Below are 14,786 nucleotides of genomic sequence, written 5' to 3' on the forward strand. Positions count from 1 at the left end.
TCAGCCTGGCAGCAGAGTAAGATGCTGCCAGAGATGGCAGGTGTCCCCACACACCTGGTCTCACCTGCTCTCTGTCTCTGCCTTGGGATGCCCTTGTCAAACTGCTTCTGTGGATGGGAAGTGATGCTGGAAGGGCTAAGGGAGCTGCCCCCGATGCCAGTCAGAGTCGAACCCAGTGTGACCGCGTCTTCCCGACGGAGGGCTGCGTCCTTTCTCCTCCTCGAGGGCAGCGACAGGCCAGTGAAGAGGTGGCAGCAAGGGTACCAAACTCACCCGCCAGGCTGCCCGAGGGCCTCGCGACCTGAGCCTGCCATGGCTGTCGGGCAGAGAGCAAGGGCTGTGCCTCCAGAGGCAGGGAGGCCCGGAAGGAGGGGAACAGGCTCTGTCTGGGGCTGAGAAGCAAGGGGTTGCACGTGCCCTGAGGTGGCATCCTGGGGGGCAGCCTGCATGTGTGGCAGCCTGCATGTGTGGCCTTGAGGGCTAAGCTGACAGCCCCACCCAGACTCTGGACACCATTGTCCGGGCGGAGGAGCTGGAAGCCGTCATTGACAGGTTGCCTGCTGGTGCCTTCTTATTCAGATGAAGAAACTGAGGCTCAGCGTGAGGTGACTTTCCCAGACCATGCAGTTAACAGGTGGCAGGGGAGGAACTAGGGTCTCCCCGTCTCTGGTCTGGGGCTCCTCAGCCTCAACAGCCCCGGGCACAGAGCTGATGTCCCCGAATCATCTGATTATGTAGTTGAATTGGGTCCTGGCTCTCACTGCCTTTTCTGGGCCCTCGCCTCCCCGCACAGCACAGGGACGGAGGACGGGGAGCCTGCCGGGGAGGGGTGTGCCGTCCTTGTCCTTCTCCTCCCCAAGGAATGGGGCAGCATCCCACTTGCCCTGGCCGGAAGATTCTGCTACTCCCTGAGCAGTTGCTCATGTCCAGGAAGACGGCCAATCCCCTGCCCCCTCTGTGCCGCGTCCACACAACACAAAGAAACGCTGCTTCCTATCTGTTCTAAATTCATGTCCAGTGATCCTCTGTTCTGCGTTTCTCTCAGCCCTTTATAGGAATCTCAACCACCCCATAAATTGCCACCAGCGGCTCCTCTCCAGCCCAGAAGGCAAAACGCCCCAGCTGTGGGGACCTGGGCTGGGGCGGAGGGTCTCTGAGCCCCCAGGGGCTTGCCGAGGGTCAGCGCAAGTGTTGTGGAGATGCACCCAGTGGTCCTGGTGCGCCTGGCCAAGGAGGGACGCAAGTCCTGCTATGTCCTGGAGTGCTCTGTGGGCTGCAGGTGTTGCCCAGGAGACGTGCCAGCACAGCCGAGCTGGGCACCCCGGGGTCACCACTCACAAGCTGTGCTCTTGCCCAAGGATTCTGGCAAGACCCCAGCTTAGCGAAAGAACGGCAAAATGTGTTAGAAGAGAGGACGACGGAGAAGGGGTCAATCTCAAGGAGGGCGGGTCCTCTCAGAGAGGAGGGGCACTCCCCCTGCCCTCCAGTGTTATTGGGAGGGTCACAGGAAAGTTTCCAGAGAGTCCCATCCGGGTCCACCTCTTGACTTCTGTTTGTTTGGGTGCTGGGGAGTGAACCAGGGGTGCTCAACCACTGAGCCACACCCCAGCCCTTTTTAATATTTTATTTAGAGACAGGGTCTCACTGAGTTTTTTAGGGCCTCATTAAGTTGCTGAGGCTGGCAATCCTCCTGCCTCAGTCTCCCAAGCTGTCGGATTTACACTGCGCCCAGCTACCTCTTGACTTTTTTTTTTTTTTTAATCTTTATTTTTTAGTTGTAGGTGGACATAATACCTTTATTTATTCATTTTTTAGTTGTGGTGCTGAGGATTGAACCCAGTGCCCTGCCCATGCTAGGCCAGCTCTCTACCTCTGAGCGCCAGCCCCAGCCCCCTACCTCTTGACTTTTGACAGTAGGATTGTCTCAGACTTCCTAGTCCCCGCTGTGCATGGTAAAGGGTCACTTTGGCCCATGCTGAGCAATTCTAATGGGAAGTTGTTCTTGCAGATTTTATGGTTGGAGGAATCATTCTTATGTCCCTGAGTTCTGGAATGTGTGAGGGTGGCAGAAGTGAGGTAGCTGGTGGGGAGGGACCTCCTGGGCCTGCACTTCTGTAGATAGCGGGTAGTTTGCTGAGGAGCATGGTGTCCGGTTTAGCCAGGGGGCTGCAGGTGAATTGCTTTTTAAAAGAAAGGGCTGTGGGGGTGGCACAGTGGGCCAGTCCCCGCCCTCCTGACTCCTGTTCCTTCCCCGACAAGAGCCAGTCACAGAAGGTGGGTCCGGTGGGGTTGCAGGAGGGCGTAGTGCCAGGGCTGGCAGGCCTGCAGGGCACTGGCTCCAGCAAAGGCCGGCGCAGGACCACACTGTGCAGTCAGGAGAGACAGCAGTGAGCAGGGCTGTCTGGGCCTGGGGTGGTGAGGCAGACCTGGGTGGTGGCCCTGGTTGGTGGCAGGAGCTGGGCTTCCCTGCCAGGGCCTGGGTCATCTGTCTCTGAGCAGGGACTGGGGAAGTTGACCAAAAGATCAGCTGGCTGGGGCCAGGAGGGGTCTTGAATCAGGGTGGGCACCAAAGGCTGTGGACAGAGGTGTTGAGGGTGGTGGGGATGGGGACAGGGGGCAGCCTAGTCCCAGCTCCACGGCTTGTGGGGGGAGCCAAAGGGTGGCTGGCAGGGAGGGTCCTCCCTGTGAGCTCTCTCCTGAGCTCTGGCGCCTGGGGCCGCTTGGAGGATCTGAGGGAGACCACACCATGGCGCTGAGCGCTGGCCGCGCGCTCACTGAAGGAATGTGGCAGTCCCATGCTCTTGACAGAAGGCAGCGGAGGGGTCAACCTGCCCAAGTCACCCAGCTAGTAAGGCTGCGCGCTCCTCAGGACCTTGTCCACTCCCTGTGCCCGCTTGAGCCCTCTACGGCCACCAGAGGGCGCCTGCGTCCGGAGAGGCCACCTGGCTGGGGTGGAGGGAGGGGGACCAGCTGCTGTGTCCAGCTGCGTCCCCTCCCTAACGGTGCCAGAATCTTTTAAATAAAAATGTAAGCCGCACATTTACTGGACCATGTTCCTGTCCTTTGTACCCGAGTACCAGCTCAGGGTGCACCGAGGGCAGTGTGAGAAGGTCAGTGCGGCAGCAGGAGCCGCGCACCCTTGGAAACTTGGAGTGGAGAGGCTGAACAGAGGACTGCCGAGCTAAAACGGCAGGGTGGCAGGATTTTAGGGAGGAGGAGGAAGAGGAGCAGCGTGGGCAGTGTGGGCAACGGCACAGAGATGTGTCAAGGGGGCCAGGACTGGTGGACAGGGAGTTCAGGCCCCAGAGGGAGGTGGACCTCTGGTCCCTTGGGGCCTGGGAGTAGGAAGCCAAGCACCAGAGCCACCACCTGGGTGGAGAGTCCTGGCAGTGAGGAAGCTGGGAGTCAGGAGGGTAGAGCTGACCCTGGTTCTCATCGTCCTGACGTCACCTGACCACTAAGTCTCTGAGCCCACCCTTCCCAGGCCCCAGAGTCCTGCTCTCTCCTGTGGGTGGCCTTGAGAGCCACATACCCTAGTCATCCAGATGGGGGCATCTGGCTGAGGCTTTCTGAGCTCGCGGCTCATGTTGGGCTCACTTGCAGCTGGGGCCAGGCTCCCAGGGCACAAGCCCTGTGGTGGACAGCTTCGCAGTCCTGGGTGCCTGCCCCATCTTCCCAGGCTCTGGGACTCCTGCAGGTATCACATAGCCACCAAGGCGGCAAGCTGCTCCAGGAGCTGGCTGAGGTGGGATGGCAGGATGGGGTCTATGTCCTTGTCATGGTTTCTTTGGCCACCCAGTCACAGGGCTACTCTGGGTGTGGGACGTGTTCTTGTTATCCTGGGCCTGGCTGACCAGGGTCTCTTGGCAGAGGCACAGAGCTTTGGCCTGCTGGATCCTAAACTCTGCTACCTGCTGGATGGAATCCTCTTTATCTACGGTGTCATCGTCACTGCCCTGTTCCTGAGAGCGAAGGTGGGTACCCAGGGCTCTGGAGAGGGTGCAGGCTTCTCCACCTGGGGAGAGTGCAGAGAGGCCTTGGTCTTATTTTCAGGCTTGGTGGTACCTGGGGCTTGGTTCCCACAGCAGAGCAGGGCCAGACCCAAGTGTATATTTGGGGCTGAGCCTGATGGGGGTGGGGGAGCTGGTGCTGCACCAGTGCCTGAAAGGCAGCGTCCCCTGCAGGGGCCACTGCTGGAGAGCAAGGGGCTTATGCACAGGTGTCATGGTCAGGAGGTGGAGGACCCACAGCCTCTTCCCAAGTCCTGCTGCCAGCTGCCAACTGAGGCCATGTCAGCTTCTCTGGAAACCTCAGTTGGCTCAGAGCCCTGATTTCACCATGGGCTGGTGAATTTCTTAGAGACCCCAAATTTCTTAGAGGGGCTGGACCTGGTGTGGACAGAGGGTGGAGGTTACTGTCTGCCATCACTCCAGTGCCCTCTAACCCATTTCCCCCTTGGAATTTGTGCTCTGACATAAGATTTTACTTAAAAAAAAAAAAAAAAAAAAAAACAAAACTCTTTTCTTCTACTATTTTTTTTTTTTTTAATTTGGAAAGGAGCCCTGGCTGATCTCCAAGTTTCTTTCCAGTGCCCTGACTCTAATGCCTCAAAGTTCCTCCACTGAGGTGGCCTGGCCTGGAGAAAGAGCCAAGTTGTGCTAAACTTGGGGCAGATGCTCCAAGTGCTTGAGCCCCTGCTCAGGTGCTGCAGGGCTAAGGTAGAGGGCCAGGGTAGGGGAACTACAAAAGCCCTGGCCCAGGGGGCGAGCCAGGAACTTGTGCAGTCACAACCACTGTGATTGTTCCGAGTCCCTGGAATGCCCACCCTGCACCTCTGTGGGCAAGGGCGACTGACTGGGAGAGGAAACCTCAGATTCCGAGACAAAGTCACAGGCAGGCGCAGAAAGGGCAGCTGAGCTCAGGAGAGGGCTGCCGCCTCAGACCCCTGCAGGCAGCACAGGCAGGGCAGGGCCACCATGAAGCCCTAACCCGCTGCTCTGTTGCAGTTTGGCAGGAGTGCAGACGTCGCCGCCTTGCAGCAGGGCTCAAACCAGCTCTACAATGTAAGTCCACTGGTCCACCTGTCTGTCTGTCACCTGCAGGCAAGTAGTTTGCCGTTTTCTGACCCATGAGACATGGCAGGGGTGCCGTGAGCATGTGATGCACGGTGTAGCCAAAGATGTAGCCAGCCTCCTGGGAGCCGCTCGGCCTTCAGCGATTCGCAAAGGCTAGATAGAGGCTGCAGAGAATCCTCCCAGCAGAGGATGACAATCACATGTCCCTTTCAGTGGGACTTTGGTCCAACTGATGACCCTCTAGCAGCCTGGACTTCCTTATTTGCTCGTGGGAATGTTGTTACTTGTCCCATTTGATTGACCAACATGTAGTAAGAAAAGCATCTGGTGACTATGGGTCCCTCCCACGGTCATGGTAACAATTGTGCTCTGAGAGGTTCTCTCAGTATCCAGATGGACCAGGTCCCACCACCTCCTCCACCCTGCTCCCTTTCTTTGTGAAGCACTACCGAGAAGCAAAGCAGGCTCCCCCATGCCACTGGCCCCGTCCTCCCTGGGTTCCTCTTCCCCATGTCTGACACCTTTTTATTTTAGGAGCTCAATCTAGGACGAAGAGAGGACTATGATGTCTTGGATAAGCATCGGGGCCGGGACCCTGAGATGGGAGGGAAGCAGGTAGGCAGCACCTCTGTGCCTGTGTGGAGGTGGGCTTGTGGGTGGGTCCCCTGCACCAGCACACATGGGGCTGGGGGGAGGTGGCGGCTGGCTGGCTGCCAGCTCTCGTCCCCCTCCTTGGCTCCTTTCTGCATTACAAGGGGCCTCGAGCTCAGGAATACTTGTGGGCCTTGTGTCCAAGCGCCAGCTGTCCTGGGAACTGCTCCTTGGCCACCTCGAGATGCACATGGGGTCACCACCTGCCCCAGGACAGACCTGACGAGAAGGTCCACAGAGAAAGGGCTACGATCACTCAGTGAGGATCGTGGGTCTCAGTACCCTCCAGGGCCTCCTCAGAGCCAGGCTTCGGTGGCTTTGTCAACTCCACCCCTGCTGGCAAGCGGGACAGACAACAGGGTCAGAGCAGAGTCCTCTCAGGAGCAGGGCTTCCAACAGAGGCAGAAACTGCCCTGTGGCCCTTGATGTGTTGGGTCACACCTGCCATCAGCCCTTCCCTAGCCCCTCGGAGCCCTGGGCTGGGTGTGCACTGCTAGAAGGAATGGGTAATAGAGTGGGCCACCAAGTTCCTTGAACACTCCCATCCTCTTTCCTCCTCTTCCCTGGACTAGGAGGTCTGTGGGGAGGGGGAAAGGAGGGGCTGTTCTCTGCATGAAGAGAGGACCTGCAAACAGGGGGTGGCCTGCAATATTTCTGTCCCCAGCCACAGTCTCACTTGTAAGCCTTCTTTATTTTTGGTACTGGGTTTTGAACCCAGGGATGCTTCACCACTGAGCGACAGCCCCAGTCCTTTTTACTTTTTGAGATGAGGCTTCACTGAGTGGCTGAGGCTAGCCTGGAACTTGCAATCCTCCCACCTCAGCCTCCTGAGTTGTTGGGACTAGAGTGCGCCACCACCACACTGGGCACATAGAATGCTTTGGACACACATGAACTACTCTGGAGGTCAAACAGACTGCCAGCAGACACCCTGAGGCCACCCTGGGCAAGACGGGAGAAGTGTGTCTCTAAGTGCTGGCAACCAGGCATGAGCCGCCTGGTGTAGCAGGGGCCTGAAGGTGGCCTCCCTGGGCTGTGGCGGGCAGGGAGGAGGGAGGCGGGTGGCAGATCTCGCAGGTGAAGTAGGTGGGGGCAGGGTGGGCTGTGGCTCGCTGGTGGCCTGAGCCTCCCCTCCTGAGGTTCCCTCATTTCTTTCCTAGCAGAGGAGGAAGAATCCTCAGGATGGCGTGTACAACGTGAGTAGGAAGGACTTCACGTCAGGGCAGCGGGAGGGCCGAGGGGCTCTCCTCCACAGGTGTCCCTCCCTGGGTCCAGCGCCTGGTTTCTGCTTGCAGCCTGCAGTGCCTCTACTTGAGGAAAGGTGTCGCCCCTGTCCCCTGCCCTTGCCTTGGCTCTGTTAGCCTGGAGCCTGCTGCTGGAGTTCCCAGGTCCACCGGCCTGTGGGGAGGGAGGCCACAGGCAGGCCAAGCTGGGTGGGAGCCCCTCCTAGGCTGCGGTTCCTGGGGGCTGGCATTTTCCTGAGTGCTTTTTTTTTTTTTTTCCTGTACTGAACTCACACCTCCCCATGCTGGGCAAGCACTGACCACTGGGCTCCACCTCAGCCTTTTTGAAACCGGTCTTGCTGAGGCTGGCTTTGAACTGGCAATTCTGCTCAGCCTCCCGAGTTGCTGGGACTACAGGTGTGCGGAGTGCTGCTTCTTTTTGAAAGATCCACTCCACCACCCTCGGAGCTTCCTGTCCTTGCTCTGCAGAAAGCCGATCCACAGCCTGTGTCATTGGCTGTGTAGAGACAACTTGCTCAAATAAATGATTAGGGACTTGGCGAGTCCTTTACTGTGCGGTGTCCCTGCCGTGGCCTACAACTCTACCATGCAAAGAGCTACATCCCCAGAGGCTGAGGAGCAAGTGGTTGGTGGAGAGAGGATGGGGTGGGACGGTGCAACCCTGTCCCTGGGGAATCCGGAGGCTTTCTGGCGGCAGAGCCCACTCTCTTCTGCAGTAAATCAGGGCCTCCTGCCTTCTCCTCCAGGCTCTGCAGAGAGAGAAGATGGCGGAGGCCTACAGTGAGATTGGGACGAAAGGAGAGGTGAGTGTGCTGCTGGACTCCTGAGGGGCTCCTCAGTGTCCTCCACACATGCCTGCCACAGGATCCTTCTCCCGCCTGTTCCTCCTGAGACTTACGGAAGCCCATGTGGTTGCCCCCAGGGGCAATATGACTCCAGGGCTCCCCAGGAGGACAGTACATGAGGCAGAAGCGAGTCAAAGCCTCACTCCTGACAGGAAGCACTGAGGGCCCCAGGTGTGCCCAAGCGGTCACTGCCTGGGACGGGGGTCTCAGGGCAGGATGGAAGCACAGGGGCCTTTGTTCATAAGTGATCAAGGATTTCAAAATGGAGAGAGGGCATGCCGAGTCCCTCTGACGGGCGCTGTGTGTCCATGATGCCCACGTGGCCAGCACCTCGCACTGGGGGTTCCACGAAGTCCCCACAGACCTGGTGAGGCTTGTGTGTGTGCCTGAGGCATGAGAAGGTAAATGGCTCACCCCAGGTCACGCAGTAAACAGGGAGTGGGGTTTTCCACGACTCCCCGGGAGCTCATGACCACCTTGCAGAGCCACTCCTGGTGAGCGGACAGCAGGCGAGATTTTCCAGAGCTGCAGGGGGCCATTTCCAAGCTGTGGGCAACAGGGAGCCCCTGTGAGGGTCTGCGTGGGGCCCTCACCAGAGCCACTCGTGCCTGACCTTACTCTGCAGGGCCCCTTCTCCCTGGGGTGGAGGGCGGGGTAGGTGTGAGCTTGGACAGTCACCTGACTTCCCAGAGGTGGGGCCTGAGCAAGAGCCCATGCTGACTCCACACACTCCTCTCTCCACAGCGACGGCGAGGCAAGGCGCAAGACGGCCTGTACCAGGTGAGCCCAGCCTCCTTCCTGGGGGGCCAGACTGAGGCCCAGGGTTCGCGGCTAGTGGCACCAGTTCTTGCCAACAGCAGGGCAGGCGCTCAGGGGCTCCTGCAAGCCCAGCGGCAACCCCACTGCCCTAAGCCCCTGCGCAGGGCTGGGACCCAGCCACTCCACCAGATTATGTGGCTCCAGCCAGGAGGCTGTGGGCACCCCATGCAGGAGGCCGCTGCCCAGAGGGTATGGGGCTCCCCAAAGGAACAGACAGCTGTGGGCACAGGCTCCTACACAAGTGACCCCTGACTGTCCACATCTGTGGCTGGATCCTGGCAGAGGCCTTCTCTGCCTCCAGTCGGCCTTGGTCAGGGAGGACGGGCAGGAAGGTTGAAGAAAAGGAAGATTGTTATTACAATGAGGTGCCTATGCAAACTTAGCATATTCAACCTACTTCTCTACCAGGGTCATCAGGGGTCCAGTTTCTCCAGGCTTCCTGGTGCGGGCTTGCCACAGGACAGTGATACCAAAAGTGGCCTTGCTTGGCTTTGGGAAAAGGGTGTGGCCTTCCACCAGAGTGGGGTGGGGGCACCTTGAGTGTCAATTATTACATGACTGGCAAACACACTGTAGTGACAGGGTCTGGGAACAGCAGCCAGCCACTCTCTCCCTAGGTCTAGTCCTCAGGTATCAGACCAACAGACTCTCTGGAGCAAGCCTGGCCCTTTCCTGAGACTGCAGCTCAGTATTTGAGGTGGGGGAACTTCTTCCTCTTGATGACAGGAAGGGGGCCTGGTCCAGGCACCTGGCATGCAGCTTGGGGAGAGGTGAGCACCCAGCTGGAGGGGAGCCTTCTCTCCAGCAGCTCCTCCAGCCAGGGGCCCACCTATGGCTTCTGGAGGCAGGGGCAGGGCATGGGGAGGTGGCTGCGGGTTCTGACCACTCTTCCCATTTGCTTTCACCAGGGCCTCAGTCCAGCCACCCAGGACACCTACAATGTTCTCCACATGCAGGCCCTGCCCCCTCGCTAACAGTGTGGGTCTCACCAGCCCCAGGCCTGACCTGCTGATGCCGACTGTAAGACAGGATGAGCCCTTTACCACCGCCTTCCCTCATACTTCTCAGCCACTGAAGTACTCCCCTCCACAAACAGGATGCTTCCCAGTTGTGACATTTGCTGATCTCCAATTCCAAGCCCTGGCACAAAGAACATGTCCCTGGGCTCCAAGGGAGTGCAGCCCACGGTCATGGGCAAGGCCCTGCCCTTAGGACTTCAGACTTGCTGGTGCCTGGAGAGCAGCCCTCTCCCTTGGCTCCATGTCTTAACCTGGGGTTGGGGACAATTCCCTCACAGCTGGGTTAGGTCTGCCTTGTGAAGTCCAGGGCAGGCCCCAGTGCCAGCACATGTCCCGTCTGTACTGCTGTCAGGAATCTGAGTGGCTTCGCTCCTGCTCTCAACTCCACCCTCCCCCCACCCCCACTTCAAGGTAACCTGTGCTTGGGCCACTCTGTGGAAGGGCTGGGCAGAAGGGCCAGCAGGGCAGTCCTCCATCAGATATGCCTCTGCATCACCAAGCCGCATCCCAGGCACTGTGGGGGGTGGAAAAACGTGCAAGGCTGTCCTTGCCCTCACAGGTTCACACTCTTAGAGGGAAAATGAGTTGTGCACAATCTGGTTTAAAAAATAGGAAATGGAGTGTGAACACGGAGTGTCACTAAGATCATGAACAAAGCGGTGAAGTGAGTAGGGAGGAGTCCTGCCTGCCCTGCTCCCGGGCACCGTCCCTCAGCCTCCCGGGAATGGCAAGCCCGTCCTGGTGACTAAAGGACACGTGGCCGTGGGTGGCAAAAACCCTCTTTGCTCTGCTTGGTTTTAACTTATACTGGCTCGCTAAAGCCCATTTCGTATAATAAATGCTTCAGTGAAACCGGTGCTGTCCCCTAAGCTCTGTTCAGCAGTCAATCTGGGATGGCGATGCAGTCGGTCACTGGGAAAGCAGTGTCACCCTTGCTCCGGGGGAACCGCCTATTCTGCCAGGATCATGCAGGTGGACATAGGTGCGCCAGCCCAGAGTGCTGCCATGGGGTCAGTGCGGGCCAAGCAGGGCACCTCAGGTAGTGGCCGAATCCACTCCTGAGAGGGCAGTGCCCAGTATAGGAGTGCTGGCCCAGTCTTGTGCCCCAGCCCAGAGAGGGCAACGGGCAAGGAGCCCTGCATCATCATGCCCAGCTCTGGAGGGCAGGAGACCCTCCCTCCTGGAGGCCAGAAGTGGGTGATGCTGTGGGCAGAGGGTGCCCGGGAGTCAATAGTAGCACATGCACTGAATGTCTCAGCCCACAGGGCTGCAGGTGGGTAGTGGGTGAGAGGTCTTCAGGTCAGTTTCCCTCTGGAAGGTGGCCCTGCCCATAGCGGTGGCTCTCTGTGAAGCCCCAACTCGTCGAGCCCACCTGTTAAACACTGTGAGGTCACTCTGAAGCCAGAGCCTTGGCTTGGTCAAGAAGTCCAAAGCCACCTACCCCCTGAAAATCTGGGACTCCCACAGCACTCTGTACGCTGCCAGGCACAGGGGACAGCCCAGAGAGAGGAGAACCTCCAGCTGGGAGCAGCCTCGCAGGGGAATCCACTCCTGAGCCTGGAACGCTGAAGTCGGCTGCTTCCGTCTGTTGAAATGAGCGAGCCGTACCCAGGGCTGCGCTAACCTAACCTCACCTCACTCCAGGAGGAGCAGAGTTACACACAGGCTGTGGACCTGCACTGACCCAGTTCCATCAGACACGTCTGAGACGGCGGGTGGGAACCAGCAGTGCGCTGGGGGACTGGACGGCTCCCAACAGCACAACTGCACAGAACGCGGCTGGGAGAGGAGCAGACTGCCCACAGAGGGGAGTGGAGAGAGCAGAGCTCCTGGGAGAACGAGGCCCTGTGGGCAGGGCGCGCGTGGCTGCCCCTGCCCTTCCTGAGGCCCAGCAGCGCCCTCCACCCCAGGACATGACTGTTACGACCCTGCCCTGTTCCTCGTGCTGGCACAGAGAGACACACCTCCCATTCCAGGAAACAAGGAGCTGGACCTGCATGGGCAGCCCAGAGTCTGTCAACTGGGGCAGCAGCACGGAGGACACCTCCAGGGGTTGGCCATGCCTGGTGTTTGGCCAGCTGTGGTGTGTGGGCTTCCTGCTGCCAGCGGCCCCGGGGGTCTCGGTGAGCTGGCAGTCACTTCTGTGAGTCAGAGTCAAGTCCTGACCATGTCTGTGTCTCAGTGACAGCCCCTCGCACTGCTGCTCACGCCCTCCCCAGGAGCCGTCAGAAGAGACCTACCTCACGAAACGGGACGCAGGCTCAGGTCCATCCCTTCACCCTATTCCGCAGGACGTGACACAAGGTTTTCACGTGCTGAAGTCTGTCTTATGTTGTCTTTACCAAGGAGAGAGTTTCTGTGAAGAACTTGAAATTATTTTAGGAAGACACTTTACAAATTTACACACAAGCTGTAAGTGCGAGAAGGGAACCCAGTGTCTCCTCGCTTCGGACCTTCTGTAAGACAGTGGCCTCATCTTGAGATAGGCACTCTCTTCTGCAAACTCACAAACGCAGGACGTCGTCCTGGGGGATCTGACCCCACAGCTTTCTGACAAGGTCAGGCTTTCTCTGATCTGACCCCACAGCTTTCTGACAAGGTCAGAATTTCTGGAAAATTCACCTTAGTTTCAACTTTCCTTCCTATGGAATCCTGCAGTGGCCCATGAAGACACAGTGCTGAGGGCACAGTGAGCCAGAGGCAGCCGTGTGCGCTCCCTCACACAGGAGACCAGCCTCCCTCAGAGGACTCCGGGGAGACCAGATGCTCAGGGTCTGGCAAGATGTGCCCGACGGGCGTGCCAGCCAAAGATACATTCAGGGAAGTGGAGTTCAATCCAAGTTCTGCAGTCCCACCTGCACAGCAGGACAGGAGCTTTGAAGAGTCCCCTGTCAGGATCATCAAGCAAGAGCCTGCATGTTTGATGACACAAAGCACTTGTGCTCAACACAGGGTCCCTTCTAGACCACCCTGAGGGCCTGGGGAGGGGAACTCAGTGCCACAGCTCCCCAGCTGTGTGCACAGGAACCCGAGGGTAGGAGCAAAGCCAGTGTGAGTGGATGGAGACTCGGGGCTCCCGAGAGCACCTGCTGTGAAATGCAGCCTGGAAGGGTTATATGAGTCATCTGCGAGAAGGTGGGTGAAGGATCCAGAATACCAACACAGCAACCTCACAGAAACCATGTGAAAACACTTGAAAAATGGTTTAATGATGTTTTACAACAGAAATGAACTGTACAGTTACAGTAAGTTTAATATATATATATAAAAATTACAGCAGACAAATGCATCTACACAAAATCTACCAATTCATTCTGATTCACTGGCACCTATGCAGTCTCTCCCAAGCCTTCAGCCCTGCGGGCAGCAGGAGGGGGTCACATAAAGGGCACTTTTGAAGAGACAGCACCTCTCACAGTCCCCACCACCTCCGCAGGCTTGGGAGGCTTCGGCTAGCTATTTCCCCAGCAGGTAAAGTCGCTTTGTTTGAGGTTTCCAAAACCAGGAAACCTCTGTTTCCCAGGGGCACAGATAACAAGGCCCAGTGCTCCAAGTCATCAGCTGATTCTTACAAAATATTTCTACCCGAGGGGAAATGGCTACACAGGGCTCTGGGGCAGTGAGGCTATACAATAGCCACCCAGACTGCAAAGTCATCTAAGGAGAAATGTAAAAGGACTCCCAGTAAACTACTTAGGAATTGTCACTGCCTCATTAAAGCTGCTGGACAATTTTGGAAAGAATCATTTACACCATGTCTTAAGTTTCCACAAAGAAGAACTCAAACTCACATTTTAAAGTACATAAAACAAGAAGTTTTAGGAGGTCAGGGGACAATTCCCCTTGTACCCTCCCTTGACAACAGTGGAAAAACACCCCTGAATCAGTAATTTAAAAAAGAACAAGAAAGAAAAAGGAAGAAAAGGTGGGGGAGTTAAGATATTTGAAGACAGAGAAAAAGAAAGCATCTTTAGAAAAACACAATCACTGCTTCTTTAAAACAAAACAAAACCCAGTTGGGCACAGTCATCAGTGACGATGTGATCCAGATGACACCTGGTGGAGGACTATTACTGAATATTATGTACACTCACAACTTTTTCATTTTCTTTTTTATTATGAACACCTAGGCAGTGAAAACTGTTACGTTAATACATACACAGACACACCCAAAACATACAAAAATACTATTATTTCAAACTACTAAGAATAGGACAGTTCAATTAGTTCCATGCTATGACTTGAAGAGCATTACACTGAAACAAACAAGAAGTTAAACGACATTTTTTTTTTTTTTTTAAATCCCAGAAATATACCAAAATATACATCTAAGCTTTGGAATTACTGAGGTTAGACTAATGCAAGTGCTGGGTAATCGTACTTAATACACAAGTCTAAGGTTCTGCAGGAAAGAAATTTTCTTTGGTATCTGCATCAGGCTAATATTATTAACATTTGGATTTTGCTTTGGGATAGAGCTTGTATGACCCTAGAACCAAATACCCCCCTCCCCCAATTAACTGAGATTAAAAAAGATCCATGTAAAAAGTTCCTTCATTTGCAACCCCCCAGGTTAAAAAGTCACAGGCATCGACCTAGCGCGAGAGGTTGTGAAGTACAATGCATAGTTGCACAGTGGTGCTGGGAGGGGAGACAAACCGCAATGGCGAGAAGCAAAACGCCTGATGGGCGTCCTGCGGCCTCCGGCCACCCCAAACAGCTCAGTGAAGGAGAGAGGAAAGCTCCGAGGCCCTGACGAAAGCCCTGCAGAGCGGACCACCGCGCGCCAGTGTCCCAACTTCCCCCACTCTGCGGGGCCTGTGGCCTGGCCAGCAGCGGCTCTGGCCCCCTAGTCCCTGTGCTAAGTCCCCCTGGTGGCCCTGCTTGCAGTTGGATGGAGTATGGTGTGACGGGGTTTGGGAAATCTGAAATGCCAATTGCTTCCTGGCATGCTCACAAGCTGGCAAGCGCCAAAGCCACCAAGACACACCTGAACGAAACCCCCGGCGTGGAAAACAGCTCCCCGCCCTTTAGAGTCCAGGCCCCTGCCCGGCCCCACTGCGCCAAGTGCCAGGACGTGGCGGACTGGCTGATGCTGAAGACTTACTTCCCTTTTCTTTGGTTTTTTTGTTT

The 14,786-nt window shown here is 56.7% G+C and overlaps 1 protein-coding gene across 2 annotated transcripts in view; it reads left to right on the top strand.

The window, feature by feature from the left end:
- Cd247 (CD247 molecule) overlaps positions 1–9,888 on the top strand; it is a 60,554-nt gene extending 50,666 nt beyond the window's left edge. Inside the window, exons 2-8 of one of the 2 annotated variants that reach the window (XM_076831746.2) lie at positions 3,871–3,974; positions 5,007–5,063; positions 5,610–5,690; positions 6,887–6,922; positions 7,717–7,773; positions 8,560–8,595; positions 9,543–9,888. In XM_076831746.2, the coding sequence (XP_076687861.1) occupies positions 3,871–3,974; positions 5,007–5,063; positions 5,610–5,690; positions 6,887–6,922; positions 7,717–7,773; positions 8,560–8,595; positions 9,543–9,608 (437 nt within the window). In that variant the 3' untranslated portion in view covers positions 9,609–9,888. The remainder of the gene's footprint in view (positions 1–3,870; positions 3,975–5,006; positions 5,064–5,609; positions 5,691–6,886; positions 6,923–7,716; positions 7,774–8,559; positions 8,596–9,542) is intronic. The other variant, XM_076831747.2, reaches the window with a different exon arrangement.
- Positions 9,889–14,786: the final 4,898 nt, after the last annotated feature.

This window comes from Callospermophilus lateralis, chromosome 13 (genome assembly GCF_048772815.1).
Source record: "Callospermophilus lateralis isolate mCalLat2 chromosome 13, mCalLat2.hap1, whole genome shotgun sequence".
NCBI lineage: Eukaryota > Metazoa > Chordata > Mammalia > Rodentia > Sciuridae > Callospermophilus > Callospermophilus lateralis.